The sequence below is a fragment of the Pelecanus crispus genome, chromosome 1 (assembly GCF_030463565.1).
Source record: "Pelecanus crispus isolate bPelCri1 chromosome 1, bPelCri1.pri, whole genome shotgun sequence".
In the NCBI taxonomy this organism is placed as follows: domain Eukaryota; kingdom Metazoa; phylum Chordata; class Aves; order Pelecaniformes; family Pelecanidae; genus Pelecanus; species Pelecanus crispus.
The window spans coordinates 584,670-611,735 of NC_134643.1; the positions used below are offsets into that span (position 1 = coordinate 584,670).

The 27,066-nt window shown below is 55.8% G+C and overlaps 1 protein-coding gene across 1 annotated transcript in view; it reads left to right on the forward strand.

Moving 5' to 3' along the window:
- Nucleotides 1–25,539, forward strand: part of SHANK3 (SH3 and multiple ankyrin repeat domains 3) — a 356,977-nt gene extending 331,438 nt beyond the window's left edge. Inside the window, 2 exon segments of the mRNA XM_075708911.1 lie at nucleotides 24,995–25,079; nucleotides 25,081–25,539. Coding sequence (XP_075565026.1) covers nucleotides 24,995–25,079; nucleotides 25,081–25,539 — 544 coding nt within the window.
- The last annotated feature ends 1,527 nt before the right edge of the window (nucleotides 25,540–27,066 follow it).

Sequence of the window (27,066 nt, forward strand, 5' to 3'; positions counted from 1 at the left end):
CGTGCCGCTGGGCCGGTGGATTGGCAGCTGGCTCAGAGGTATCTACGCAGCGCCTAAGCGTGGTAGATCCTCTCGCCCCTCATTCTCCTCCTGCACGCACAGACCTGTGCAGAGCCCAGCCGGCCCAGGAGATGTGAAAGGTCACAGCAGAGGGACCCCAGGACACGCAGGAGTCTCCTTCTCTTATAAAGTCACGCTCGGGTTCCCTCATCCCTCACGGCACTCAGGAGACACCGGTTCTCTCTTCCACGCTGGAGCTGTGACCATCACGCTCCCCGAGCAGCACGGACCTCTCCGTGTCCCTCGCGCTGCCCTGCGCGGCTCTCCTGCCCGGCGTGTCCTCCGTGCCAGGCCACCCACCGACCTGCTGCCACCCGGCGTTTGTTCTGAGCCTTGGCAGCAGTGGCCCCTTTGCCCCACGCTTTCACCCCAACATACCCACCTAACTGTAAAACTAAACTAAACCAAAAAAACTCTAAATTAGAGCCCGAGATTTGAGAGCGAGCCTTTACAATGCTTTGAAATTTGAAGTTACAGCAGGAAGCGACCCAAAATCTCTGGTCCCACTCTACCCTTCCAGGATGCAGCCACACAACCCCTCCCGCAGTAACAAAGCCGCAGTAAGCAGGTCCCACCGGCGTCACCGTCGGGTGGTTGCTGAGGGTCAGCGAGGTGCCAGTTCAGCAGGCAGCTCTGAGCTAAAGGGAACCCTTCTTTTGGAAAGGTTTTTCTAACCAGATCATCACAGTGACGGGTTACAAGTCCACGTGGTGCTAGCACACCTGGTGATGTTTCAAGCTGTAGCACGGGGGATAAGGTGTCCTGTGCTGACATACCCCCAGGGAGCCTTCGTGTAGCTCCATCCTTCAGCTGGCTCACATCTCCCTGCCAGTGCCCGTGTTGGCAGTGCCAGCCTGGCTGCACGGGGGATCCACCTCTCGGTAGGTACCAAACTCATTATGTCCACAGTGTGGAATAAAATCTCTGGCTCTTGCCCTGCTGCACTGTTCTAGCTCTCTGGATTCAGCCCCAAATGCACCTTAGGGCCGTTCCCTGGGGACCGGTGTCTCACATGCGGTCCCTTCTCCCTGCACTGCTCAGTCAGGAACCACGGGGCCCTGTGCTGAATGCACTCAGTTGAAATGCATTTGGGGACCCTTCTGAAATCAGGCACGCCATGCCTCATATTCCTAAAAAGTGCTGACTGTGCCTATCTTCAGCGACGCTAGAGAACTCGGACGTTACCAGCTTTTCATGGCAACCAGGCATGGCATCTCAAACAGCTTACCCATGCCACGCGTCAGCCCTTTGCTGAGACCTGGTTTTGGGCTGGTCTCCCGGAGCTGGCGCCTGTGACTCCATGTGCTGTCAGAACACAGCCGCCCCGCTGCCTGCCCTCCTTCCTTCCCTGGCCTCCCATGTCCGTCCGGAGCACCGTGTACAGCTGAGCTGCTGTTCCTCATGCAGCCTCCCAGCAGAGATGTGCAAGTACCCCCCATTTTTAGGGGATAGCCCTTGCCCATTCTCTGCTTCTCTTTAACCCCTCCTGTCCTCCACCACTGCTTCCCTTTGATTCCTGTGCTTCCAGTAGGCACTGTGCTTCCCTCACCCCCGTCTCTCCCAGGAGCGGCAGACCCTGCCTAAGCTCCCACCCCGTGACCGATGCTGCTGCATATCACCTTCCGTAGAGAGCCCGTCCTCCCGTAGCGGGGAAGTGCAGTCCGTCCTCCTCTCCTTACCCACCCTGCCACCAAGTGTTTGGCACTTTCAACTGTCCTGCAGGCTTAAATGTCCTCATTCCTTTTTCTGAAAATCATGGCCTTTCATCTCTGAAATTTTTATGCTCCCAGTTGATGTCAAAGACTTGAAATATTTCCCAGGAAGTCAGCTGTAAATAGAATATTTAATGCTGTCGGCCACTCTCCTTCATTGTGAAAATTCCTCTCTTTTATGAAATTGCTGTAAATTCAGAAATTAATGTAAAGAGCAGTTAGGTAAGCTTAGATGACCCATTTCAGGACACGTTTTCCAGTCCCTGGGCCTGTCCTGAGAACAACAGTATTACCTAAACCTCCCACAACAGCCACCCCTAGACACAGCAGTGCTGCTAAGGCATGAGATGGGACCACGCTGGCGACTGCCGCTGCCAGCAGGGACGGCCCCTGAGCACCCCGCAGGGGCTGAAGCTGCTGCATCCCTTCGGCCGGGCTTCGTGAAAGCCCAGGTGATGCTGCGGCCAGAGCCCGTCTGAGCCCCTCCACGCGGCATTTGGAGGGCTAAAGGGCTGTGGCCTGACTTGTGCTGCAGCTTTTTCTGTCATTCCTACATTTAGCTCTGCTCCAGAAAGGGTCGGGAGCCGAAGTGAAGCTCTCGCCTAGAGCCAGAGGTGTCCTGGACTTCCCCAGGACTCGGGGACGATGAGGTGCCCTCTCAGGAGCCATCCCCAAGCTGCCAGTGCCCCTCCAAGGGCTACAGGAGCTGCTGAAGCAGGCGGAGCAGCTTGCCTGCAGTGGCAGGATTCTTAGCACGTTAAATTCTGAATTTACAGTAGTTACATGTAAGAGCAGGTAACTTTTCTTTGCACGTGGTGGCTGTAGCGCAGGCCCTGGTGCGTTTCTCTTGCAGAGGTCTGTGAGGGTCCTGGCTGGGGACCCCAGGAACAGAAGACACAAACTGCTTTCTCCGTAACTTTAACTCGGGCTGTATCTCCTTCCAAGACAGTCTTCCACAGGAGGACGTTTGACAAGAGGGACTGAGAAAGAGGCCAAGAAATACTGAGAATGAGAGCGTAAGGTCAGAGTTAAGGCAATTGAGACGGTATTTATTCCGCCCTCCCCGCTCCTGGGCCCTGTGTGACCGGCCAGGGCTGAGCGTGGCGAGGGAAGCTCTGCTGTGCCCAGGCACTGCGTGCTGTCAGAGGAAGGTTTGCTCCTGAAGCAGTAGCGTGCCCACTGGCTGAGATGCAGCTTCTGCACAGTCCTCACCGAGACGCCGTAGTTCGGCGGTGATAGTGACAGCAGAGCAGAGTGACAACTTGCATTTGTACTGTCCCATGGGAATAAGCGATGACCCTTGAGTTGGGGACACACGAACTTTGCTCCGCGGGGAGCGACCCTGACCGCTACTTTGACGTAGCATGTCTCCGAAGGCTGACATGAGGCCAGCAGCAGCTATCTTCATGTTTAACATGAATGGGATCCTTGAAGATCCGGTGTCCCAACACGCAGTAGCCTTTGCTAAGCTGAGCTGCAGGAGAGCGACCAGACATCTTGGCGTCTCTCTGACTTCCCAGCCACCCCCGGACAGAGCTCATGCAGCAGCAGATGCCGAGCAGTCGTTCCACTGAGCAGGAGCAGTGCGAGGACCCCGCAGCTCAGAGCTGCTGCTGAACGCTGAAATGGATTCATTGTGTGACATCCATTACCACAATAAAGCTGACGCTAACTAATGAGAGGTGTACGTTTCTGATTAGTGATCCAGTGAGTCATAGCTAGCGATGCAAATGCCAGCTGAAGAACTGCATTTTAGCACCAGAGGCTGAACTCATGCGCTTCAGGGTGACTCACGCGTTAAATGTGCAACGTTAAACCCTGTGTTGAGATGGCATTCTTGTGCAGTGTCCCCTTGTCCTGTGACTGGCCATGGCCATCCAGCCTCATCAGGCTTGTGTCATTCCTCATTGCGCATAGTCACACTCAGATCTCAACCTCCCACCTCTGCTGACGGGGTTGGTGTGATGCTGATCGGCCAGCCCGTAAAGCTAAACGTGAGCTCATGTTGACTCAAGCCAGAAGCATCTGAAGTGTCAACACGGTTCCAGTTTGGGGCTCCAGCTAATGCAGCCAAGAACCTGGGTTAGAGGGTGCTTTGCAAAGGGTTTTGTTTGTTTGCTTGTTTGTTTATCTTTAAGCAACAGCCAAACATGCCAAATGTATCATGTGAAGCAGAATTTTAGATGCAAAACTGAGTTTTTCAGGTGCTGTTCTGGAAACCCACAACTGCTTTGTATTTCTACAGATCTGAAAGAGAGAGAGAAGAAAAATAAGCCCTTTAGGCATTTAGCTCCTAGGGTAAAGCTACCTCTTTCTATATAAACTCATCAATTAATTCTGTTTCAGTTAAATGGTGTAACATTTCTGGTGCAAGCTTTCAGCCGCTGCAGATACAACCCCCTGTTTCCTTGTAGGCTTTTTGTCTCTTCATGGTGTCTAAACTCATGCACAAAGCAGAGCTGAGCTTTCTTTCCACAGCCAAGGGAATTGTCCGTGGAGAGCTGATGAAAAGCTGGAGATTGGCATTGATGAGGCCAGCTGAGATCTGCGCTTCTCAGCACCTTCCCTAGAGGGAGTTTGGGGCATACGGGAAGTTATTTGTATTGCATTGAGCTTTGGAGGGGAGGGGGCCTTCCAGCTGAGCAGCAGAGTCCCGGGCAGGGTGCCGGCAGCAGCCCCTGGCCTTGGCGTGCCGGGAGGCTGAAGCCCCTCGGCAGGCGACAGCAGCGTCCTTCGGCGACGTTAAGCAGGGTGTCCCTGCAGCCCTGCCTGGAAGAGCCGGGCTGCTCACGGCCACAGAGCCTGCGGCTTCTGGAGACATGCGTCCCAGCTGGTGCTCACGGCAGCACGCTGCCCTGCAAGCCCCCGAGCTCCCCCAAGCACCCCACCTTTCCTCACGTGGCGGGTGCAGCCACCAAAGAGGAAGGCAAACCTGCAGTCCCGTGACGGAGGTTTGGCAGGTCTCCATCTGCTTTCCTGCGGCAGTTGGACTTCAAGATGCTTAATGCATCTCTGTAGGTAACTGTAAAAATGCATCCTTCGCTCCGTGGACTCCCCTTCCCGTGGGAGGAGGCTTCTGCTCGCGGAGGCGTACTGCAGCGGGGCCACCGGCACTGCGGCGGGGGCTCCCGGGCAGCAGGGGAGCTCGCCACGCGTTCTGCTGGCAGCTCAGAGCGGCGTACCGGAGGATGCTCTTCCCTCCTGGTTGCCATGGCATTTTCCCAACGTTCACCGCGGGATGTCAGGCTGAGGATGGGGCAGTCCTGAGCCCGGTCCACCTCTGCGGCTTTTCCACGTAGACATGGCTCTGCAGACAGCAAGGGAGTGGGAAGGCACAGGCTGTTTAGAGAGAAGCTGGTGGAGGTTGGGTATTTGGAAAACACGGCAAGAGTTTCTAGAGGGTGCTGTGGAAATCTAGTAATTGAGAGAGCACCTACCGCAGGAGAACGCTCCCCTCAATCCGAGGTGACACACTGATCTGGCACCAGCTCAATGCCTCCTGCCACTGGTGGCCGGGGTCCTGGTTTTGACGTTGACGTGCATTGCCTACAAGGAGACAGGGGCATTGTGGGTAGCAAGTCTCAGCATGTGTCCATGTCACAGCAAGCACAGCTGGCTTCACCTCATCCGGTCACTAACATCTACTAATCACAGCTCATCCACTCATCCCTCCAAGTGAGTAGAAGAGCAAACCGTGACTCTGCCTCATGCTTGTCCAGAGCGACTTGGGAAGAGCAGTGAGGGGCTGTCTAGACGTCAGTGAGAAGAGCTCTGGGTCCCACCAAGACTGTGTCAGTGCCGAAGTGGCCCAAAAGAGGGAAGAGTTAAAGCCTGAAGGGTTCATTCGTTGCTGAGTCTAGCTCTGGGAAGGTCTCACGATGCAGTTGTTTTATCATTCAAGCGCAGGAGAAGAGCTGTAAGGGCTGTTCCTTTCAGGGCTTTAGCGGACTAGAAGTAGAAGTCACAGAAAAAGGGGTTTTCCTCTTGTATGGAGAAATACGAAAGGACCCATTCAAATTTCAGTTCTTTTGTCAACAACCAGAAGGCAAAGCAGCCGCATGGAGAGAGGCCTGCCTGCTACGTCGGAGCAGTTCTGCAGGCAGTCTGCCACAGTTGCATACACTCTCCAGTGAGAGCTTAGGAGGAGATTGGCTTGGAGAGTCCCAGGGGCAGCACATGAGGAGACAAAGTCTCTGAAGGATACTAGCCCTAAATTTCCTTTTGCTACAAAGAAGAGATCAGAGGAGGACAAAATAGGGTTGCTGCAATGAGAGATGTAACGTTTAGTTAAGACATAAGCAGCTCTTATGTCTGTAATGCTCTGACCCTGCCAGAACCTCGCTGTTGTAAATGTTTGACACCCGGGTTTGCTCCCGATTCTCCCTGTTCCACGACGGAGCACAGGCAGGTGAGAGCTCATGGCTGAAGGACTCGCAGTCCAGTTACAGCACCAAATTGCCCAAGAAAAACCATAGCTGGAAGCCGAGACCATCTTGTATGGAGAAGCATGAGAGGGAAAGTGTTCAAAGTGTGTTTAGAAGTCCTCTTGCTCTTCTACATCACTCCTCAAGCGTAGCAAGTTGGTCATCGTGATGCAGCCAGGACACTGTCCCTGGAGGTGCCTGGCATTCCCCAGGGGATAACCACGCGTCCCTCTTGGCCAGGGGCTGCCTGAATGTCTCCACTGCGAGCTGTGCAGCACTGGGCTAGGTCCTCTAGCTGAAACAGCGCAGTCTTCACTTGACCCTGCTGTTAGTGACCCACGGCAGCTCCCCAACAGTGCTTTCCACCTGCAGTCCCTGTTTGGCCAAGCAAACGCTGCCGGGAGCAGTACAGCTCCCGACCGAGGCGGCCGTGCTCTCTGCACGGCTCCTGGCCATTTCTTCCCATTCTGTGTGCAGGCACTTGACCTGCAGAAAAGGGATAAAAGTCTGCCTGAAAACGGTGACCATCTGATGTTTGTATCCACCGTGCCAAACCGAACCATTGCTGGCAGCCCCCGCTACAGCACTGCAGATCAGGGAGTCAAGGAGCCTCTGCTTGGAGGAGGGGGCCACGTCATCTAGGTGAGACGAGGCCTCTTGCTTCCTCCCGATAGCCACAGCTGAGGGATTTCGCAATGCACAAGAAGCTTTAGAAAGCTCAGTAGAGCAGCCCAGCGCCCAGGCAGCGAGTGCAAGGTCTCTCTTGCCCCTGCAAGGAGCTGCGACACGTCCCTCCTGCTCACTGGAGAGTGTATGTTGAATTTTCCCCTGCCCACCCAGGGAAAGTCCTTTGGCACAGCACAGACCTCAGCAAGGGATTCAAGCAAACTTCCGTACCAGAGGAACTGTGATTATCCCCTCTGGGAAACACTAACTCACGTGCAAGGCCCTATAATATTCCATTGCCCTTTAGCTGTAGCTGTTATTCTCACAATCATGAAAGCAAAACTCTTAACACAGCTATTGGGTAAAGTCAGAAAAAATGTTGAACTGTGTTTGCCGCTCTTTCTTGTTCTTGCTGTGGGGCATTTTTTTCTCATGCCTATGTTATTTCCTTCCCCTCCCTCTTCTGCCCTTCCCCAATCTCTGCCCTTTCCCTTCCCCGTCTCTCCCCCTCCTCCTCCCTCTCCTCCCAGCTGTTCCAAATAGCACTGTCGAATCCTTCAGGCTTTGGCTGTCGAATTCATGCAATTATGAGTGTCCCATTTCCTGTAGCAAACACACGGACGTACCCTCAGCTGGTGCGGAACGTCCCAACCTTCGCTGGCCCCAAAAGCCCCATGTCGGCCATTTCCTGGGTGCCCTCGCTGCCCTCCCGGCATTGCCCCACCCCAGATGGCGAAGCCTTTCAGCCCGGCGCTCCTGGCGCTGCGGGGCCTGCCCGCTCCCCGGCACGGGGCACCGCTGTGCCGTGCACGCTGCCGCCGGAGCCCGCAGGCCCGCCCGGCGCGGGAAGCCCTGCCGAGGCACCCAGTCCTCGCAGCGCGCCCGGGCTCCTGCGGTGCCGCTCAGCCTCGGCCCTGTTGCCGGCCTCGGGCCACGTGATGAAGTCTGTTCGCTCTTCTCTGTCTTGTTGCTGCCCCGGACCGGAGCTAACATTCTCTCTCATTGCCTCTCTTCCTGCTCTCCATCTGCATGTCCGCGCTGCTCTGTCTAGAACCGCCTCTGGCCTCCGGAGGGTGGGCGAGTTGTGTAAGTGAGCATGTTCTCATCCCATAGCAAACTCACCTCGTCTCCCCGCGCCCGTGCCGGTCCCGCTCCCCGCTCTCCCGCCGCCCTGGCTGGCCGGGAGCGGGCAGCGGCGCTTGCTGTGGCATGTGAGTGTCCCCCTCCTGCCCTGGTGTGCCCCGGTAGCATGTCTGTGTCCCTGTGCTATGATGTCCTGTGCTGCTGCTCGTAGGTGATGACTGAGGAAATTCCCTGGGGCTTCCATGGGATTCGTACCGTGGCCTGGATGAGACCGTGTGCCCCTGTCGCGGCTGCCCCGGGGGACATCCAGCAAGGGCTGTGCCGGGCCAGGGCCCCCTTGGTGCAACTCAGCCCCAAGGGGAGGGACCCCAGCAAGGGAGGGGGCTGAGCCGGCTGCCGCCCAGGAGACAACGTCCCCTTCCTGAGCCCCAGCAGCTCCCCCGGTGCAATTGATGCGGAAGCCTCCCCCTTCCCTGCGGGTCCGTGACTTCCCAGTCGTGGGGTGTCCCTAGGTCACCTTCTGGAGCAAAAATCCCATGAGACAGAGGAGGCAGCACCTTACGCTCTTGCTACCCTGAGATCATACAGCCGTCCCAGCCTGGGGTTCAGCTGACCGGCGCGGAGCGGGGGGCCTGGAAGAGACCATCGGGGCAGTGCTGCCTTCTGGCAGGCACCCCGGAGCCGCAGGAGCTCCAGCCTGGTGACCCACGGCGGGCGACTTACGGTGTCCCCAGGGAAGTCACTGCTGGCACAAACTTAAACGATGGATGAGTGTTTACCTGAGACAGCTGTGGGGAAATCAGGGTACAGAAAACTGACCCCCGCCCCTTCTCCCAAACTGGTTAATGACGGCTGCTGGAGGAGTCCTTGCTGGCAGAGCTCCTTGGCCATGTCCCCAGCAGCTCTCGGTGTCCTTGCTGGCAGAGCTCCTTGGCCATGTCCCCAGCAGCTCTCGGTTGCCACCAGAGCTGCTGGAATCCCTTTGCAAGCCCGTGGCTGATGAGCTGTGTGCATTCAGCAGGCTGGACCAGGCAGTGAGACCCTGAGAGCCCGTTCTGTCTGCGCAGGGTCACTGGGGTGGGTGGTGGGATCCCTCTGCCTCACCAGAAGGTGACCTGCAGGCCTGGGTGGGCACTGGAGGGTTTGAGCTGTGGCGCGTGCCCCTGGGCCGAGTGCCCACCAGGAGAATTTCCCCAGCGTGCATGGCCAGCTGTGTTGTCTCGGTTGTGCTGCTTCTGTGTTTGTCTGTCTGTCCTGTTCTTTTTTTTTTTAACCACTAGCGTGTATGAAACTAGCTACCTACATCTGTGTTGCCTCCACGTGTGAACGCAACCCCAGAGCCTACGCAGAGCTCTGGGCAGTCTCATGGTTGATTTTACTTGTCATTTTCTGCCAAGTGCTGAATTTCTGAGTCTGCATCCCCTTCCCGGTGCCCAGCTGGACAGGGCCAGTCCCGGGAGAGCAGAGCGGCAGCGCTAGGAAACTCCTCTTGCCGGATGCCCTGCAGCACCGCTGGGCTGGCGGTGGCTGCCATACCGCTTCCCAGACAGCCGCGCGGATGCCTTCCCCAGGGATCAGCTCTGCTCCAGTCCCAGGCTGTAGCACACAGCTGGTTTAAGCAGAGGTGTGGGAGACTCAGAAGCCATCTGGCCGACTTCGGTCCTTCTGGTGGAGCAAAAGGTGGTAGAGCCCCTAGGTCTGGCCAGAGACAGAGTGCTGCTCTGGCTAGAGCTGGGCAGAGAGATTTATGCCTCAGGTTCTGCACAGCAAATCTTGCTTCGTTTGCGTGTGGTCAGCAGCAGGAGGGTCCTCATGTCATTGCATACGCCCATGTCTTCATGCATTCAGTCCTGTTGCTGGTGTCGCAGAGCGTCTGAGTGTTCGGGGTTGCACCCAGGGGAGATCTGCCACCCGTGTTAGCACCGTGGGCGCTTGGCTCACCCCTCAGCTTTGTTCTGCCTGGCACAGGACAGGGCGAATTTAGTCTGCTCAGTCTGTCTTCTGTCATCGTTCAGATGCTGCCCAGCAGCCCCAGTGGCAGCACCAGCTGGTCAGAAAGTGTTCAGGGATGATGGCTGGCTGCACTGAATGGGAGCCGGCTCGTCCCCGTTCCGCTGAGCCGGCGTTTCAGACAATGGCAGTGCCTGCTCCCGTCCAGCACCATCTGACTGACCATGATTGTCAGCTGATGTTTCCTCTCTGTTGCACAGCCCTGTTTGTGTGAAAGCTTTGGACATTGTTTTGCCCATGCCCAGCATCCCTGCCTGACTCCGAGCATGAGCTGCAGCCACCCTGTCCGGCCCCGCGAGCCCCGAGCACGGCCCTGATGAGGGGCCTGAGGCTGCAGACGGGCTGTGGCTCCGCTCCAGCGGGGCGAGCGTGAATGCATCAGAGCCTTGGCCGGTGCTTTCCCACGGGCTGCAGCCCCGTGCCCATGCTCAGGGTGCTGCAGCAGGCTGCGTGCCCCCCACGCTCCCCAGCGCTCCCCGCGCCCGCCTGCGCTGCCCTGCGGCAGACGGAGCCCTTGCCAGGAGCTGTGCTCAGCGTGCGAGCGGGCTGCGTGAACACGAGCGGGAGAAGGGAACAACAGGCACCGCCTGTGCCCAGGGCCCGTCGCGAGTGGCATTATTCCCATTTGCTGCCTGAAGAGGTTAGGGTTAGGGTTAGCTGCTGTCTTGGTCCAAAAGGATCAGCGACAAACCTGGATATACAATCCACGCTGGCTTTTACAGCTGCCTGCTTAGCTGAGTACCTTCAGCACTTTCTTAGCACAGGTTTTTGCATTTAATTCCCTGGAAGGGAGGGGTGCTGTAAGCCCAGGGTATTTTTAGGGTGTGCAAGCAAGCAGGCTCAATTCTACAGCAGATCTAAGGCAGCGTCAGTTCAGACGCGCAAGTGCTTGCTGCTGGCTGGAGGCATGGGGTTAGCTCTGTGTACGCAATTAGCTGTCTCCTGACCCTGTAGATTAACCTTCTGTGTCATCACAGTTAAAAAGCTCGTGGGCCAACGTCCCTTCTCATTAGTTGCGCAAAGGGTCAGGCATTCACTGCAGACTGTGGTCGTTTTCCCCTGCAATGAAATTTGTCACCTAAGATGTAAAACTTCAGACCTGCTTTCCTCCGCACGTGGCGGAGCTCAGGCTGCGGGACTCGGGCAGTGCTGCCCTGTACGAGCCACGGCGAGGGGGTGCTCGGCCCCACAGCCAGCCTGGCACTGGCGCTGGGCAGAAAGCGGAGCCTGTAACCCTGGCTCAGGTTTTAGCTGTCGGTGAGATTTACAAGGCGAGCTGGATCTGAAGGAAAGCAATGAAACGGCTCGACTGAACTCTTGGTGTGCCCAGACTGAACTCGGTGTGCCCAGGGTTTCTCAAGCAACACACGCTGCGCTCTTCCTGCCTGTAGCACTCACAGTAAGCACCGTGCAAGCCACATGAAGCTGCGTTCCCCCGCACGCTCCAGTCCAGGGCACGCAGTGCTGTCCCCAGGGCTTCACATGGCTTGTGTGGTGCCCACCGTTGGGGATGACAGGAGAAGGGATGCTCCGTCTTGACTCTCAGAGATCAGTGCTGGAAATTGGGAATGGAAAAACAAACACAAACGTGCCTCCCCCAGCTCATCTGAGACCAGCAAGGAACAAGAAATAGGAAGAGTCCCGAGTTGTTCTTTTCTGGGCACTTTTTGGACTAGGACCTCCCTTCTGAGCCTTTAGGTGCTACCAGGGGCCCATTAAATGACAACTGGGCATCAAATGCCGCAGCTCTACCAGCAGCTTTCACCGTCCCATCATCTTGTGACGGTTGGAGGCCGTCTTGGGCATAGCGATCATGAAATGATAGAGTTCTCGATTCTTGGAGAAGTAATGAGGGCGGTCAGCAGAACGGCCACCTTGGACTTGCGGAGGGCAGGCTTTGGCCTCTTTGGGAGCCTGGTTGAGGGAGTCCCTTGGGGGCAGTCCTGAAGGGCAAAGGAGTCCAGGAAGGCTGGACGTTCTTCTAGAAGGAGATCTTAAAGATGCAGCAGTGGGCTGTCCCCATGTGCCAAAAGACGAGCCACCGGCGGAGAAGACCAGCCTGGCTGAACAGAGAGCTTTGGCTGAAACTCAGGAAGAAAGGGAGAGTTTATGGCCTTTGGAAGAAGGGGCAGGCTACTCAGGAGGACTACAAGATGTCTTGAGATTATGCAGGGAGAAAATTAGAAGGGCCAAAGCCCAACTAGAACTTAATCTGGCTACTGCAGTAAAAGACAATAAAAAATGTTTCTATAAATACATTAGCAACAAAAGGAGGGCTAAGGAGAATCTCCATCCTTTATTGGATGCAGGGGGAAACACTGACAAAGGCTGAGGAAAAGGCTGAGGTCCGTAACACTGCCTTTGCCTCAGTCTTTAATAGTCAGAGCAGTTGTTCTCAGGGTACCCAGCCCCCTGAGCTGGAAGCCAGGGATGGGGAGCAGAATGAAGCCCCTATAATGCAAGGGGAAACGGTTAGCGACCTGCTACACCACTGAGACACACACAAGCCTATGGAGCCGGATGGGATCCACCCAAGGGTGCTGAGAGAGCTGGTAGCAGTGCTCACCGAGCCACTTTCAATCCTTTATCAGCAGTCCTGGCTAACCAGGGAGCTCCCGGCTGACTGGAGGTTAGCAGATGTGACACCCATCCACAAGAAGGGACGGAAGGAGGATCCGGGGAACTACAGACCTGTCAGCCTGACCTCAGAGCCAGGGAAGGTTGTGGAGCAGATCATCTTGAGTGTCATCATGTGGCATGCACAGGGCAACCAGGGCATCAGGCCCAGGCAGCGTGGGTTCATGAAAGGCAGGTCCTGCTTGACTGACCTGATCTCCTTCTGTGACAAGGTGACGCACTTAGCGGATGAGGAAAAGGCTGTGGATGTTGTCTACCCAGACTTTACTAAAGCCTTTGACACCATTCCCCACAGCATTCTCCTGGAGAAGCTGGCTGCTCATGGCTTGGATGGGCGTACTCTGCTGGGTAAAAAACTGGCTGGATGGCCGGGCCCAGAGAGTTGTGGTGAATGGAGTTAAATCCAGCGGTGTTCCCCAGGGCTCAGTGTTGGGGCCAGCCTTGTTTAATATCTTTATCCATGATCTGGATGAGGGGATTGAGTGCACCCTCAGTAAGTTTGCAGATGACACCAGGCTGGGTGGGAGTGTCGATCTGCTGGAGGGTGGGATGGCCCTGCAGAGGGACCTGGCCAGGCTGGACCCATGGGCCCAGGCCAACTGTGTGAGGTTCAACAAGGCCAAGTGCCGGGTCCTGCACTTGGGTCACAACAACCCCATGCAACACTGCAGGCTGGGGGAAGAGTGGCTGGGAGCTGCCTGGCCGAAAAGGACCTGGGGGTGTTGGTTGACAGCGGCTGAACGTGAGCCAGCAGTGTGCCCAGGTGGCCAAGAAGGCCAACAGCATCCTGGCTTGTGTCAGGAATAGTGTGGCCAGCAGGAGCAGGGAGGTGATTGTGCCCCTGTACTCGGCACTGGTGGGGCCGCACCTGGAATGCTGTGCCCAGTTTTGGGCCCCTCAGCACAAGAAGGACATCGGGGTGCTGGAGTGTGTCCAGAGAAGGGCAGCGGAGCTGGGGAAGGGTCTGGAGCACAGGGCTGGTGGGGAGCAGCTGAGGGAGCTGGGGGTGTTCAGCCTGGAGAAGAGGAGGCTGAGGGGAGACCTGATCGCTCTGCAGCTCCTGGCAGGAGGGGGCAGGGAGGGGGGTCGGGCTCTTCTCCCAAGGAACAGCGATGGGACGAGAGGAAATGGGCTCAAGCTGTGTCAGGGGAGGTTTAGGTTGGATATTAGGAAAAATTTCTTTACTGAAAGGGTAGTCAAGCATTGGACCAGGCTGCCCAGGGAAGTGGTTGAGTCCCCATCCCTGGAGGTATTTAAAAGACGTGTAGACGTGGTGCTTAGGGACATGATTTAGTTGTGGACTTGGCAGCGCTAGGTTAATGGTCGGACTTGATGATCTTAAAGGTCTTTTCCAACGTAAAGGATTCCATGATTCTGTGATCTTCTGTGCAGAGGCTGCTGAGCACAGAGGCACTCTGCTCCAGGTCAGACGCATGTGACTGTGAGCCAGGAGCTCAGGAGAAGATAGGACAGGCTGTTCTAACCCCAAAGGCAGGTCCTGCGGAAGTTTGTAGGACAGTGCAGTGAGCTGGGAAGGTCAGTTAGTCTTTTGAGGTGAGGGGAAAATGTTCTAAGAGTGAACAGCAGGAATGACTGCTGTTCTGGCTGCAGAAGCGTGATCAGAGAGAAGAGGGAAATTACGGCGTGAAAGAGAAAACAAAACCCAACAAAAACTGCAACAAAACCCAAAGCCTCAGAGCAGCAGCTTCATCCTTCTGTTATCCAGGCAGCAGCCGGGGTTCCCCGTCTTGTCCCCCCACATGCGCACACTGCGTCCCCACGGCAGCTCAGGGAAAAGTCACAAGTTCTTGGCTCCTTTTCCATCAGTGGCCCACCTGCAGGGGTGGGCCCTGTTCCCACGCAGAAGAATTTATATAGAGTGAAGAAAAGAAAAACTGTTATTTGTTACAAGATGGTAAATGAATAGTAGCAGGAGCAGCGGTTTCGTCAGTGATAGCATCCCATTGCTTGGATCTTCAGCTTTGTCCTCCCGTGTGACAATTGCCACAGCTTTCTGGAGTGGATTTTCGTACTCTGCTTAAAGTGATTAGACAGGAATCCAGAAAATCATTCGTTAAACCTGGCGCAGCTTCCTCCAGGTCAAAGATGCTCCTCAGGTGAGAAGAGCTTCAGGCCCCACTGTCTCTTCAGGCATTTCCCAGACCTACACCCAGACTGCTGAAGGCATCCAGGGCTGGAACAGATGGGTCTTCCCCTGTTGCTTGTCGGGTCCGCATCACCTTCCAGCCCGCCACATGTGCCTTATTTTCCATTCATGTCTGCTTGCCTTTGGCTTCCACAGGTTTGTTCATTTTCCTGTCCCCGCTAGACTGTGCAGTATTTCATAGTTGGTGTTTTCTGTGCGTGATGGTGCTCCCTGGCCACGGGCAAGTCCCTTCCTAATGGTCCTCTGCAATGTGCCAGGCCAGCTGAGCCGGCTGTGCGGGTCAGACCAGGGTTCGACCTGCGCTGCCGGGATCTGCTGTGGTGGGACATGGCTCTCCTGACAGCTGACCGTGATACACGCAGGCTGCTTCCAGCGCCCACCCCAGCCAGAAAGCCTGCCTGGCCCTGCCCGTGCAGTGTAGCCATAGCAGCTCGGCCCAGCATCAGTTTAGGAGTTGCCGCCCCGTGTTATGGCGTGTAGGAAGTCACGGCTTAAGCAACTTCATATGTTATTCTGTTTTTTAAAAGTAATTGTCTACAGCTGTACTGTAAAGCATTCTCCCACTTGTAGTTCCCGTGCTCATGGAGCTTCTGGCCGCATCACTGCCGCTGCTGTCCTGCAGTCCTAAGTGTGATCTACAAACCTTGCTCATCCTATGTGATCTGGCATTAGGGTTTATTAAAAACTTGCATTGTTAAATGAGGGTTGAATTCTTGCTGAACATCCACACAGCAGCATAGAACTGGCCTGATTCAGACTGTTGGTTGCTACGTGTTCGCTACTTGCTGCTTAAGCTGTAGGAATCAGCTTTCCCACCTCTTTGTAATCCCCGGTGTCAAGGAAGATGCTGAGTCTGTGCTACTTCTGGGACTTCTTCCCTTGTCTGCTCTTGAAATAAGCAGAAGGAAGTCAGATCCCGAGCATACTGAGGAAATCTAGAAGAACTTCACTTCTTAGATGTAGAAACTAAAATCCCTCCCCTCCTTTTTCTGCAAAAAGAAGAGGTTTGCGTTGTAGCATGGTGTGACATGGATGCTGGAGACACTGGCTCTAACTAGTCCCCAGCGCAGAGGTGTGTCAGTGGTACACATGCCTTCAGGCAGCGAGGTTTGTCCTCTGTAGACTGTTTCACTGGATCTTCCCCTTCTTCAGTGCTGGCAGGTCTGCACTCATCTGGGGACTGAAGTCTTGGTGTGCTCCTGCATGGTGGCTGAGCACCTCCAGCGACGTGTGAGGGGTGCTTTGGGTTCCTTTGCCAGACAGAAAATTACAAGTGGATTGCTCATGGTTTGTTGTCTTATCAGTCAGTGGTTAGACACCGCGGTGAGACTTGAGCTGAATGCAGCGTGCTCTGACTCTGAAGACGCTTGGCTCGAGGGAGCTGTGTTTGTTCCACACTCGATGCTCCTCAGGAAGGCCACTGCTGGGCAGGCACGTTTGTGCTCTCCTGCCAGCTGCCCTGTCTCTGGAGCAAAGTCAGCAGTCCTTGTTCCAGACTGCGGTTCAGGAGTTGGACAGTGGAGGCATAGGAGAAGGATTAGTAATATTGAGGAATTCTTTCAGAGCAAGAAGTAAGACTTTGGTCTGGACGTGTTTTACAGAGAAAAAATACCAGCAATGAAGAGTAGAAGTAGCCTGTCAGTTTTCATCACGGAAGAAGGTTAATGAGAGTCACGTATTTTGTAGTAGGGTCCTATTTCATTTAAAGTATTTATTAATTGTATGAAAACCACTGTGATTAATGAGAATTCATGATTTGCAGAAAACATGAAGTTTCGGGGGACATTGAACTTGGAGAGGACAGTGAAGAGCTAAAGGGAAACAAGACAAGCTAAATGAGTGACCTGCGTGATAGCAGAGCAAGTTCAGTGTTAATAAACGTAAAGAGATGGGCAGCTGAGGGCAAAAGCTAAATTCTGCAGGCCAAAGAGCACAGTGCCCGTGAATTGTGGCCATCTGATGCTGGCAATATTCCTGATGCCTCCAGTGTTCTCTGCGCCGTAGGTGGCGAGGAGTGAAAGCTGATACTGAAATGGTGGGGGCTAGCAGGGAAGGTGGGGCATTGATGGTTCTGCACGATCATGTTGCTGTTTGCTTGCTGCATGTGCACCAGAGAAGGGTGAGGACGCTGGCTGAAGGGTCTGGAGGAAGGTCCAGAGGAAGGTCTGTCAGCTCAAGCACTCTCTGCTTAAAGCTCTGCCACTGGGCAGCTCCAGCAAAAAGGAATGACCCATCATAATGGGCTTACACAAATTATTGCTTTCTCATCAGGGCATTTGCTGCCGGCTGATCGCAGATCTGTGCTGGTCCCCCACAGTCTGAATTCTCAGACTCACAGAATGGTTGAGGTGGGAGGGGACCTCTGGAGATCATCTGGTCCTCCCCCCTACTCAAGCAGGGCCACCTAGACCAGCGTGCCCAGGACATTGTCCCATCAGGTTGTAATATCTCCAAGGATGGGGACTCCACCACCTCTCTGGGCAAGCCGTTCCAGTGCTCAGTCACCCTCACAGTGAACAAGGGATTTCGTATGTTCAGATGGAATTTCCTGTGTTTCCGTCTGTGCCCGTTGCCTCTTGTCCTGTCATGGACACCACTGAGAAGAGTCTGGCTCCATCTTCTTTACTCCCCCCGTCGGGCATTTATATACGCTGATGAGGTGCCCTTGAACCTTCTCTTCTCCAGAAGGAACAGTCTCAGCTCTCTCAGTCTCTGCTCCTGTGTCAGATGCTTCAATACCTTAATCATCTTTGTGACCCTTCACTGGACGCTCTCCAGTAAGTCCCTGTTTCTCTTGTACTGGGGAGCCCAGTACCGGACACAGTGCTCCACGTGTGCTCCATCAGTGCTGGGCAGAGAGGAAGGATCACCTCCCTCGACCTGCTGGCAACGCTGTCCCTAATGCAGCCCAGGACACCAACAGCCTTTTTACTGCAGGGGCACGTTGCTGGCTCGCATTCAAGTTGGTGTCTGTCAGCACCCCCAGGCCCTTCTCTGCAAAGCTGCTCTCCAGCTGGTCAGCCCCCAGCATATACTGGTGGGTGGGGAGGTTCCCACCTTCTCAGGTGCAGGACTTTGCATTTCCCTTTGTTGAACTTAATGAGGTGGCTCTTGGCCCATTCCTCCGGTCAGTCGGTGATGCTCACACATTTGGTGTATCAGCCACTCCTCCATCTTGTGTCTGCACACTTGCTGAGGATGTCCTCTGCCCCATTGTCCAGGTAATTAATGAAGACATTAAGAGGCATTGGCCTGAATACCAGCCCCAGGGGGTTGTGTACACCACAAGGCACTAGCCTCCAGCTGGACTTCATGCTGCTGACCACAGCCCTTAGAGCCACTTCCCAGTCAACATCACCTTCCACTTGTCCTGTCCAGTTTGTCGGTGAGGATGTTATGGGAGACACTTTCGAAAGCCTTGCTAAGTCAAGATAAACAAAACCTATTGCTCACCCCTCACCCACCAACCTGGTCATTTGGTCGTAGAAGGCTGCCAGGTTGGTCAGGCATGATTTCCCCTTCATAAAGCCGTGCTCTCTACTCCCAATCACTTTTCTGTCTTCAGTATGTTTGGAAATGGTTTCCAGGATGATTTGCTCCATTCTCTTCCCAGGGATTGATGCGAGGCTGGCCAGCCTGTCGTTCCCCGGGTCCTCCTCCTCAAAGACAGGAGTTCCTGTGGTGTTACGGCGACCGCTTTGCTGACCAACCCGGACAGTGGCTGCAAGCCAAGACAGGCATCAAGAGTGGGCTGCCACTTGCCAAATATTAGGCTTAGACTAAGCATGTTGGTTGCCATAACAACTCAATAGGAAGGAAAAGAAGAGGGATCGCCTTCTGGGTGCTGAGCTTCCTCCTCGTTGACGGCCGAGGGAGCTGCGCCCCGGCACAGGCGAGGTGCAGCTGCTTTGCTGGAGAGCCAGCGCGAGGTGAAGCCCCTGCAGATGCCCCGGTGAGCCTCCTTCTGCCCGAGTGCCTCATGGCTTGCCTTACCCACCACGCCGCAGGGTGTCTGGAAGGCTTTCCAGCCTGGTGCCGTTCGGGCTGTTTTCCCAAACACCAAGTTAACAGGTTATCACTTGATGTCTTTCGGCACTCTTGCTGGCCACTTTCCTGAAGGGAACAGACCTGCAGTCTGGTCCAAAGGAGCCATCCTTCTCAGAAAAGGGGTATAGAGGTGCCCTACTTCTGAGTTCTCCCCAGAATGCGTACCTTTCCAATGGAAATGTCATTGGGGCAGAACCTGAGGATTTGAGAAGTTTACCTGGGATTCCGAGGCAGGTGGCACACTAGTCTGAACCGCTGCACTGCCGTTGCAGCGGAGCTGTTTCATGCATGGAGGTACAAGCTGATTGTACTGTGCTTGTGTGGTACATCGGTTGCTTTCGGAAAACATCAGCGTTATTGCTCATGCACAATGCAGTTGCTGTGCCCCTTCATAACGTCTCTGACCCCTGTGAAAGCTCTCTCGGGAAACATTAGACCAGTTGCAATGCACATGTTCAACACTGCTGAACTGTCTGTGCATTGTAAGTCCGACACGTGCCAAGAACACAAGAGCTGTGCCTGAGGTAACCGATCTTTGCAGATCATGATCATTAGGACCAAGCTGCCCAGTTTGTAGGATTTCGTGCATAAGCGCTGCCCATAGGTTCTGCATTTATTTCTGCTCAGGAGACTCCATACAGAAGTGTCGCAGCCCATAGAGTTACAAAATTTAACAGTTCTCTCCTGGTTTGCTCGTTCTTGTGTTCAGATGAAGAGGAACTCTTCCAGTGCTTCTTCAGCATCATCAGACCCTCCAGGTGCTGGTGGAGTTTCTGCATTGCCTTCAGGAGAGACAGGACATTGGGTACAATTAACCCACTCGTCTGCATCAGTTTTGCAGGTGTTCCTTCTCAGCATCCCTTTGTTTGTCTACTGTGAAAGAGAAGAATTCAGAAGTGCCAGATTTATCCTCCCTAATGAAAGTGCTGGCTGTACTAGTGGAGTTGTAAGAAAAATGACAGCAGAAAATTAGATCCCCTTCAGTAAAAACATTGTTCTCAGTAGTTCTTCAGATAAGCCTCACGCGCTGTTGGGCACCCTTTTCCTGTGGGCTTTCTTAATGGGGACAAGTTTATCCTCTCTTTGGATTCTTTTGCTGAGAGTCAGGAAAAAATTTCTTGCTGCAATTCAGTAGTTAAGGAAGAGCAGTGGGTTGGCAAATGGTCCCTGAGAACAGCTCGTCAATCTCCCAGTCGCGCAGCCCTGTCTGCCGCTGTGCGGTGCGTGCTGTTGGAGCGGCGTGGCTGCAGTGCTGCCTCCCGTCCTGGGGCTTCGCTGGGCAGAGCACCCAGCTCTGGGGAGAGAAGGGCTTTGCTGGCGCCTTTGTGACGAGGCTTTCCGTGGCCCTCTGGTCAATGGGACTTCCTCAGGGTTCTGTGAAGAAGCGTATTTCCTTCCAGCTTTTGAAACGGGCCCGTACCCCTTCACCAGCCATCCACCAAAAGAAAACTCATCTGAATGGAGCCTGTCAGCAGGAGCTGGGGCGCAGGCAGGGGATGGGAAGTGCTGCTGTCCCCTGGACGCCGTCCTCACTTGCAGAGCGGCACGTGAGAGCGTCCAGCTCGTGCCAGTGCATTTATGTCCTGTTTGGCGGCTGTGTTATTTCCATGGTGACACGTAGCACAAGTGCTTCTGCATTTTGTTTTGGGGGCTGTCCAGAGACCCTTTCTTTCCTTTCTGTACTCCTCCTCTTTGTCCTCCCTTTTCAGAGACAGTTCTCATGAGACAATTCTGGAAGACAAAATCCTTTCGAAATGGGAACTGTAGAGGTGTCATGTCATCTGGGCATGCACCGTTCTAGGCAGGAGGCCTCAAAGTGTCCCATCTGCATCTCAAGCAAAGAGAGAGAAGATCAGTCGCCAGCCCTGGCCCTAAAGCACAGCCTGGCCGTGGTCACAGACAGCGCCGAGCTCTGCGTCGGAGCCTTTGGGTGCACCAAGCACTGATGGAGAATCACGAGGGCAGTCTCCTGTCTCGCTCATCATTTAGCGAAGGTTGTTCGTCACAGGAGGCGAGTCCTTCACGCAGTTCTAATGAAAAGCACTGGAGATGCCTTTGAAGGCTGGCATGGAAACACCTGGAAGCCAAGAGCAGGAACACGAAAGACTTGCTGAGCAAAAGCGAAGCATTCCTCTTTGGAGTGATTGGCAGTGCGTTACCTCTGTTGCTGAATCTGTCCTCGCCTTTGGTACTCTTGAAGAAATTTGGACTGAGATACAGAGTTCAAAGGAAGAATCCTCAGCCATTAGTGACTCATTTAGGAAATCTGCTTTTTAATACCTTCAGTAAAAGTATTCCCAGAAGGCTTAATTAGCTGTCCTACAAATGCATAATCCTTTCTTTGGTTAGAGGTTCCTTTTTCATCAAGCTGGTGTTTGCTTGTGAGACTGCTTCTCGTGAGACCTGTTCTCCCTCTTTGCTGATTCCAGCCAGTTCCACGCATGTGCTGCGGTGCACAAATCAGGCCTTGTCTTCTGCGTCTCAAAAGATGCGTTTTTCTGGCTACACTGAAGAAGCAATCCAGCCAACCGATCTATGGCTACTGCTGGTGCTGACAGACTGCCACCACTGAGCTCTGCAGGACAGGGCGTTGAGAGCTGCCAGAACCTGGATTTCACATGTTCAGAGAGGACAAGCTTGAAGGCAGCCTTGTAACAGTGATAAGAGCTGCCACATCCCAACTCACAGAGAAACCTGTGGCCACCAGCAATCCTACCATCTCTGGGCTGCTGGTCTTCCAGCTGGAGCACCACCAGAAATGGAAAGTGAAGCATTTCGGTTTTCTTTTTGAGCTCCCCAGTTACATTGACTTGATGTTGCCTAAAGGAGAAGTGGACAACACCATAGTGCTCATGAAACCTGGCAAAGCTAAAGTCCTGGGTAGCAGCATCCTAAAACTAGCAGCACTTGGCCTCAGCCTGGCTACAGCTGGCTGGTAGACATCTCTGTCAGCGTGTGTTCCTCTGGCAAAACGTATAATATGCCAACACAAACCTGCAATGAAGAAGAGCAGTGATCCAGGAAAACCCTCTAAGCAGGTGTTGTCGCTGTGCATAATGTGCAAGTCCTTGGAAGGGATACTGTGCTGAGGTGCCACTTGTGAACAGTCACATGCAGATAAACTTACCTGGCTTCAGAGCAGAACGACGTGCCTGTGACCAAATAGTTGGGCTGATGGCCCATAATGAAGTCAGCTTCCAGAGCTGGACAGGACATCAGGGACTGGTGGGCTGTCTGCAACATAACGCACACTTGGCAGAACAGCGCTGCTGAAGGTGTTGAGAGCCAGCAGTATATTGCCAACAGAGCATTGCACTGACCAAGCCGGTGCTCTGCAGAGGAGTCAGACCTACCGCTTACATCTCCTGACCAGCCGTGCCCCACAAGGTCTGCCATGGCACCACTGTCTTGTCATTGCAAGGACATGCCAGCCGTGGAAGCTTGGGCACACAGCTGACTCCTCATGTGTGGTTCCAGCAATCCAGTTCCCCAGGAGCAGGAATAGCCAACCTCCCAGGCCCTGTAAGCCACCAAACCGGAAAGAAACTGTGCCGAGAGCCAGGGAAGCCTTGCAGCACAGCCCAGCACATGCTGCAGGTCTCTGTGGGACCCGCGTCTCTACTGCTGGCGAGGCCTGCGCTGCCAGGCAGCCATCAGGTCCCCCCCGGCTCGCTGAGGAGTGCGCTTGCGCAGGGCTGCTGCAGGTCTCGGTACCCGCCGGCTTACATCTCTCGCCTCCTTTCACAGACTCTGAGAGCAGTTTTCCCTGCTGTCCCACCCTGGGCAGGTTAAACCAGCCTTTGGCATGCCAGCTGCTGCGTCTGCAGCCATTCGTGTTCACATTTACCTTCCTTGAACACGAGTGACCAGAACTGGGCTCAGAATTTCAGAGGAGAGTGTAGCGGTGTCTCCTATAGCGACAGGAATGCATCCTTATGTCTGTGAGAAATACACACCTGTGATCTTGCGGTGTTTCTTTTGCCTTTCCATGGCCGTGCGACATTGGTGCCTCCCAGTCACCCCCTCCTGGGGTCTGTCAGTAGCCCCAGAACTTTCTCTCCCTTCATCACTTCCAGCGGAGAGCAGAGATCCTTTGCCAGCCCTCTGAGCAGGACGCCGCATTTTGTACTATCACTTTTTGTTCTGTTTCTTGTACCGCAGCCCTCAAGGTCATTCAGCTCTTCCTCTTCTGTATTGACGGAGCTTCCCAAATGTGATTCATCGTCACGCTGCTTTATAACCCTCTTGCTTTCTGTGCCAAGGTGGCAGGAAGATCAGAATAAGAGCAAATGTGCCTAAGCCCGCAAACTGTGAACAGACCTTCATATTCATGTTCAGCTATTCTTCTTGGAGCCATCTCTCTGAGAAGTCATTAGCGTTTATTAACATCCCAGAAGCGTGGATTTTATGTGGCGTGCGCATGAGTGGCAGCGGGTGTATGCCATGCAAGCGTAGCCCTTGGACTCCTGTTGCCAGCAACAGGTTTCCAGGGTCTCCATCTGTTGCAGGAGGGACCTGAGATGGGAGGGCAGAGCTTGGAGGGTGGCGAGGAAGCAGAGGTCCCGTACTGCGCCGGGCTGCACGCGGGGCACCGTGCAGGCAGCCCCGAGGATTGCTTTGTGGTAACACATCCAGGCGCCAGGGAGCTGCAGTTCTGTTGCATTTTATCGGTTAGTTCGGAGGACAAGCAAACTGACGTTGCTTGACCCAAACGAGTCATTGTGGGCTGTTTAGCAAGGAGGTAACCAACCCAGCCCCGGTGATGCCGTGCCTCTTGACCCGGGGCTGCCCAGCCCCAAGGCAGCGGACCCTTCCTCCCCGCTCACGCTCGGTCAGGGCTGCAGCACTTCTGCTGCGGGCGCGTCCAGGCCCTGAGCTGCCGCGGGACGTGGGCCCCTGTTGAGAGCCCTCCTCAGACCTGAGAGCACGCCGGCCTCAGTCAGAGGCTACCGTGGAGCAGTGGCCAAAGCCCTGGGGTGGGTTCAGGGTGCTGCGCTCGCTTTTATTGCCAGGACAGAGAGGCCGTGCAGGTCCCTCCTGGTCAGAGCCCCGTCCCCAGCTGCAGTCAGCAGTGGGTGCTTATGGAAAGAGACCCCAAAGCAGGGCATGAACAGAGACGGGGCCAGCAGCCTGCCTTCCCGAGACGTCCCAGGCAGAGGCACTCGCCTCGGCTCATTGCACTCGAAGGACTCATCCTCCATGATCTTGCCCTGTCAGGTTTTAGCTCCATTTCTTTTTGCATACCCAGAGTGCTTGTTCCTGCCAGGGGAGGCGAGGGCGGACGGAAGGCGTGCTTGCGGCGTGGTTTGTCCCCCATCAGAGGCTCTCGAAGTGGCAAGCGGGTAGAGCCGAGTGCTGCAGGAGGGGCCCCTTGCCCAGCTCCACGGCCGGTGCCCACCACAACGCAGGGTGCCGGCCGGGAAGTCGGGCGTGGCATAGTGCAAGGGGAAGACCAGTGCAGACACCTCCAGTGCAGCCCACCCTAATGAGCTGACCACCGTCGGGCGACGATCAGAGCCCGCTGCCTCCGTCCTTGGGGTGGCACGACGGTCCTCCCATCCCCACAGCACTGTGGGGAGACGCCCGAAGGGTCCCTCTTGTCCCAGGAAGGGGCTCTGCCCTGACTGACCGATGTGCTCGGGAGCGCTGCTTTGCTCCGAGCCCGTGGTGGGACCCAAGAGCACGCCGACGGCAGTGCTGTTAGCGAGGGGAGACAGGGGGTCCCCGGTGGGAGATGGGGCCGGCGGGCTTCGGTGCAGCTCTGCCGCAGCTTCTTGCTGACCAGCCGAGGCAGGGTGAGGCACAGGGTCTCCAGCTGCAGCAAGCCTTTGTGTGCACCCGGCGGGCTGCAGGGCCACGTTCCTCCCTGGTAGGTCTCGATGGGCTTCAGAGCCGTGGCAGCTGGGGCGGGTTTGGCCGGGAACCGGAGATACTGGCGGTACTTGCTCGAACCTCTTCTACCTCCTCTGGAGCAGCCCTGGCAGGGCTTGCAAGAAAGTCTTGGCTGAAGTGCTCCGAGCCGCGTCCCCCGAGCGCTGCAGGCCCCCTCCCGTCTCTGGCTGGCCCAGCCCTTCAGCGGCCCCCCCCCCGTGTATATTGTGTGTGTGCTCCTGTGTCTGGGGACCTCCGCCTCACCCCTGCCCTCTGCTCTCTCTCCTCTCTCTCTCGCTGTACCGTTCTTTCTGCAGACTTTTCAGTAGTTTAGGAGAACTCAGCACCATTTCCCAGCGGAGCTCCGGGACCACCTACACAGTCCGACCTGGCAGTCGCTACCCCCGTAACCCGACGTACCCCCAGCCCCGTGAAGCCGGCTCTGGATCGGACAGAGCCCCTCAGCACCGTCCGGCCCTACGGTCTGACCCCTCCCACCATCCTCAAATCTTCCAGCCTCTCCATCCCACATGAGCCCAAGGAGGTGCGCTTTGTGGTGAGGAGCGTGAGCGCCCGGAGCCGCTCCCCATCCCCGTCCCCCTCTCCAGGGCCGCCCCTGCACACCCTCCACCCGCCTCGGCCCTTCATGCAGAAACCCCTCCACCTGTGGAACAAGTACGACGTCGGGGACTGGCTGGAAAGCATCAATTTGGTGGAGCACCGAGACAAGTTTGAGGACCACGAAATAGAGGGCACGCACCTGCCCGCCCTCACCAAGGAGGACTTTGTGGAGTTGGGGGTGACCCGGGTCGGGCACCGGATGAACATTGAGCGGGCACTCAAGCAGCTGGTAGACAGCTGACCATCCCAGGCAGCGCTGGCCTCTTCCAGAGCCACCATGGGGGGGAGGGGGGGCGTTTCTACTAGACTAATAAAACCCACTTTGATTCTCTTTCTATTCTGAGCACTGCACTGAAGGGCGCGGAGCCGAGGGGCTCCCGCCCGCTCCCACACCGCCCCGGCGTGCCACGCACACGCAGACCCCCCCGCTCGGCCCCGCCAGCCCCGCGACGCCTTCGGGACAAGGAATGTTGCATGAAATACATCCTCGTTTCTGTTCCTCTCAGAGAGTCTGGCCTGTATATCGCTTGATGTGCTCTTCCCCGGGGGCGTCGCTGGGGGCCGGAGGGGCCGAGGCACCACGTGCTGCCGAGCCCGGGCTCCCCGTGGTCGAAGGGCAACACCTGGTTGGGATGGGGCACGGGGCAGGGCCAGCGGTGCAGTGAGGAGCCGAGCCCCGGCTAGGGAGAGGGCTTCTGCTGTGGGCCACGCGCTGGCCTCGCTGCCCAGCTGCGACAGGCAGGGAGACGCCGGCCGGAGCGCGGCAGGGAGGTGAGCGCGGCGGGCGCGTGCCGCCGGGCCGCATCTCGGGCAGGTCAGGGTGGCCCACGGCACGGAGACCCCGAGCCGCTCCGAGCCGGCAGGCATGGTGGGAGCACAGCAGGGCAGGGGCCGCTGCAGGAGGCAGGCAGGGCCGGCACCGGCGCCGGCACTCGGCTGGCGTTGGGAAGAGCAGAGCAGGCAGGAGGCACCACGGCCACGGCGGCGGTCCCGGCCCTGCGCGGGCTGTCGCCGCCGGGGCTGGAGGCAGCCGGCCGAGCCAGGTCGTCCTGCCGGTGCTCGGAGGGAAGGGGCTCCAGCACGCAGAGGTCTCCGTGGAAGGGCAGTGCCAGCGTGGTGGCTGGGTGGACGCCTGCGGTGACGCCCAGACCTGCTCCCTCCCGCGCAGAGCCGCCCCGGTGAGCGGCCAGCCTTGCCGTGCAAGCCAGAAGAGCGATTCCCGTGCGAGAGACTAGCCCTGGACTCGGTGCTGCTGCTCTGCCCGTCACCCTCGGTTGCCCTGGTGAGAGAGGGACTGAAACCGCATGGATAGAAGCATGTTTGGGGATGTCGGAGGGAGGCTGGTGGGGAATCCAGCAGAAAACGCTTTGCCAACGTTCAATGGGGGTGGGGGGAGGGAGATGTTTTATTTCCTCTTGGTTTGGGGTCTTGTTTCCAAGGGGGACACGTTGATGGATAATATATAATCTCCGTGCATTTATATAGAGAGCAGCTGATGATCTACAAGAGATGATACTGAACTACAGGATTCCCACTCCGTCCTAGTCATCCTTATTTTGCATCTTTTTAATCAGCTATATATTTGGAAAGAGAGAACAAATATCTATATATCTATATCTATAGCTATAGCCACCTGATTTTGTTATAATTTTACTAAATCTATATATCTCTAGACTTGTTGAGATGCTGGCGAGGAGGTGCCTGCACCCCTCCCCTGGGACGCCCATGGCTCATGGGAGTTTTTAGCGACTGACTGAATGAATGTTGA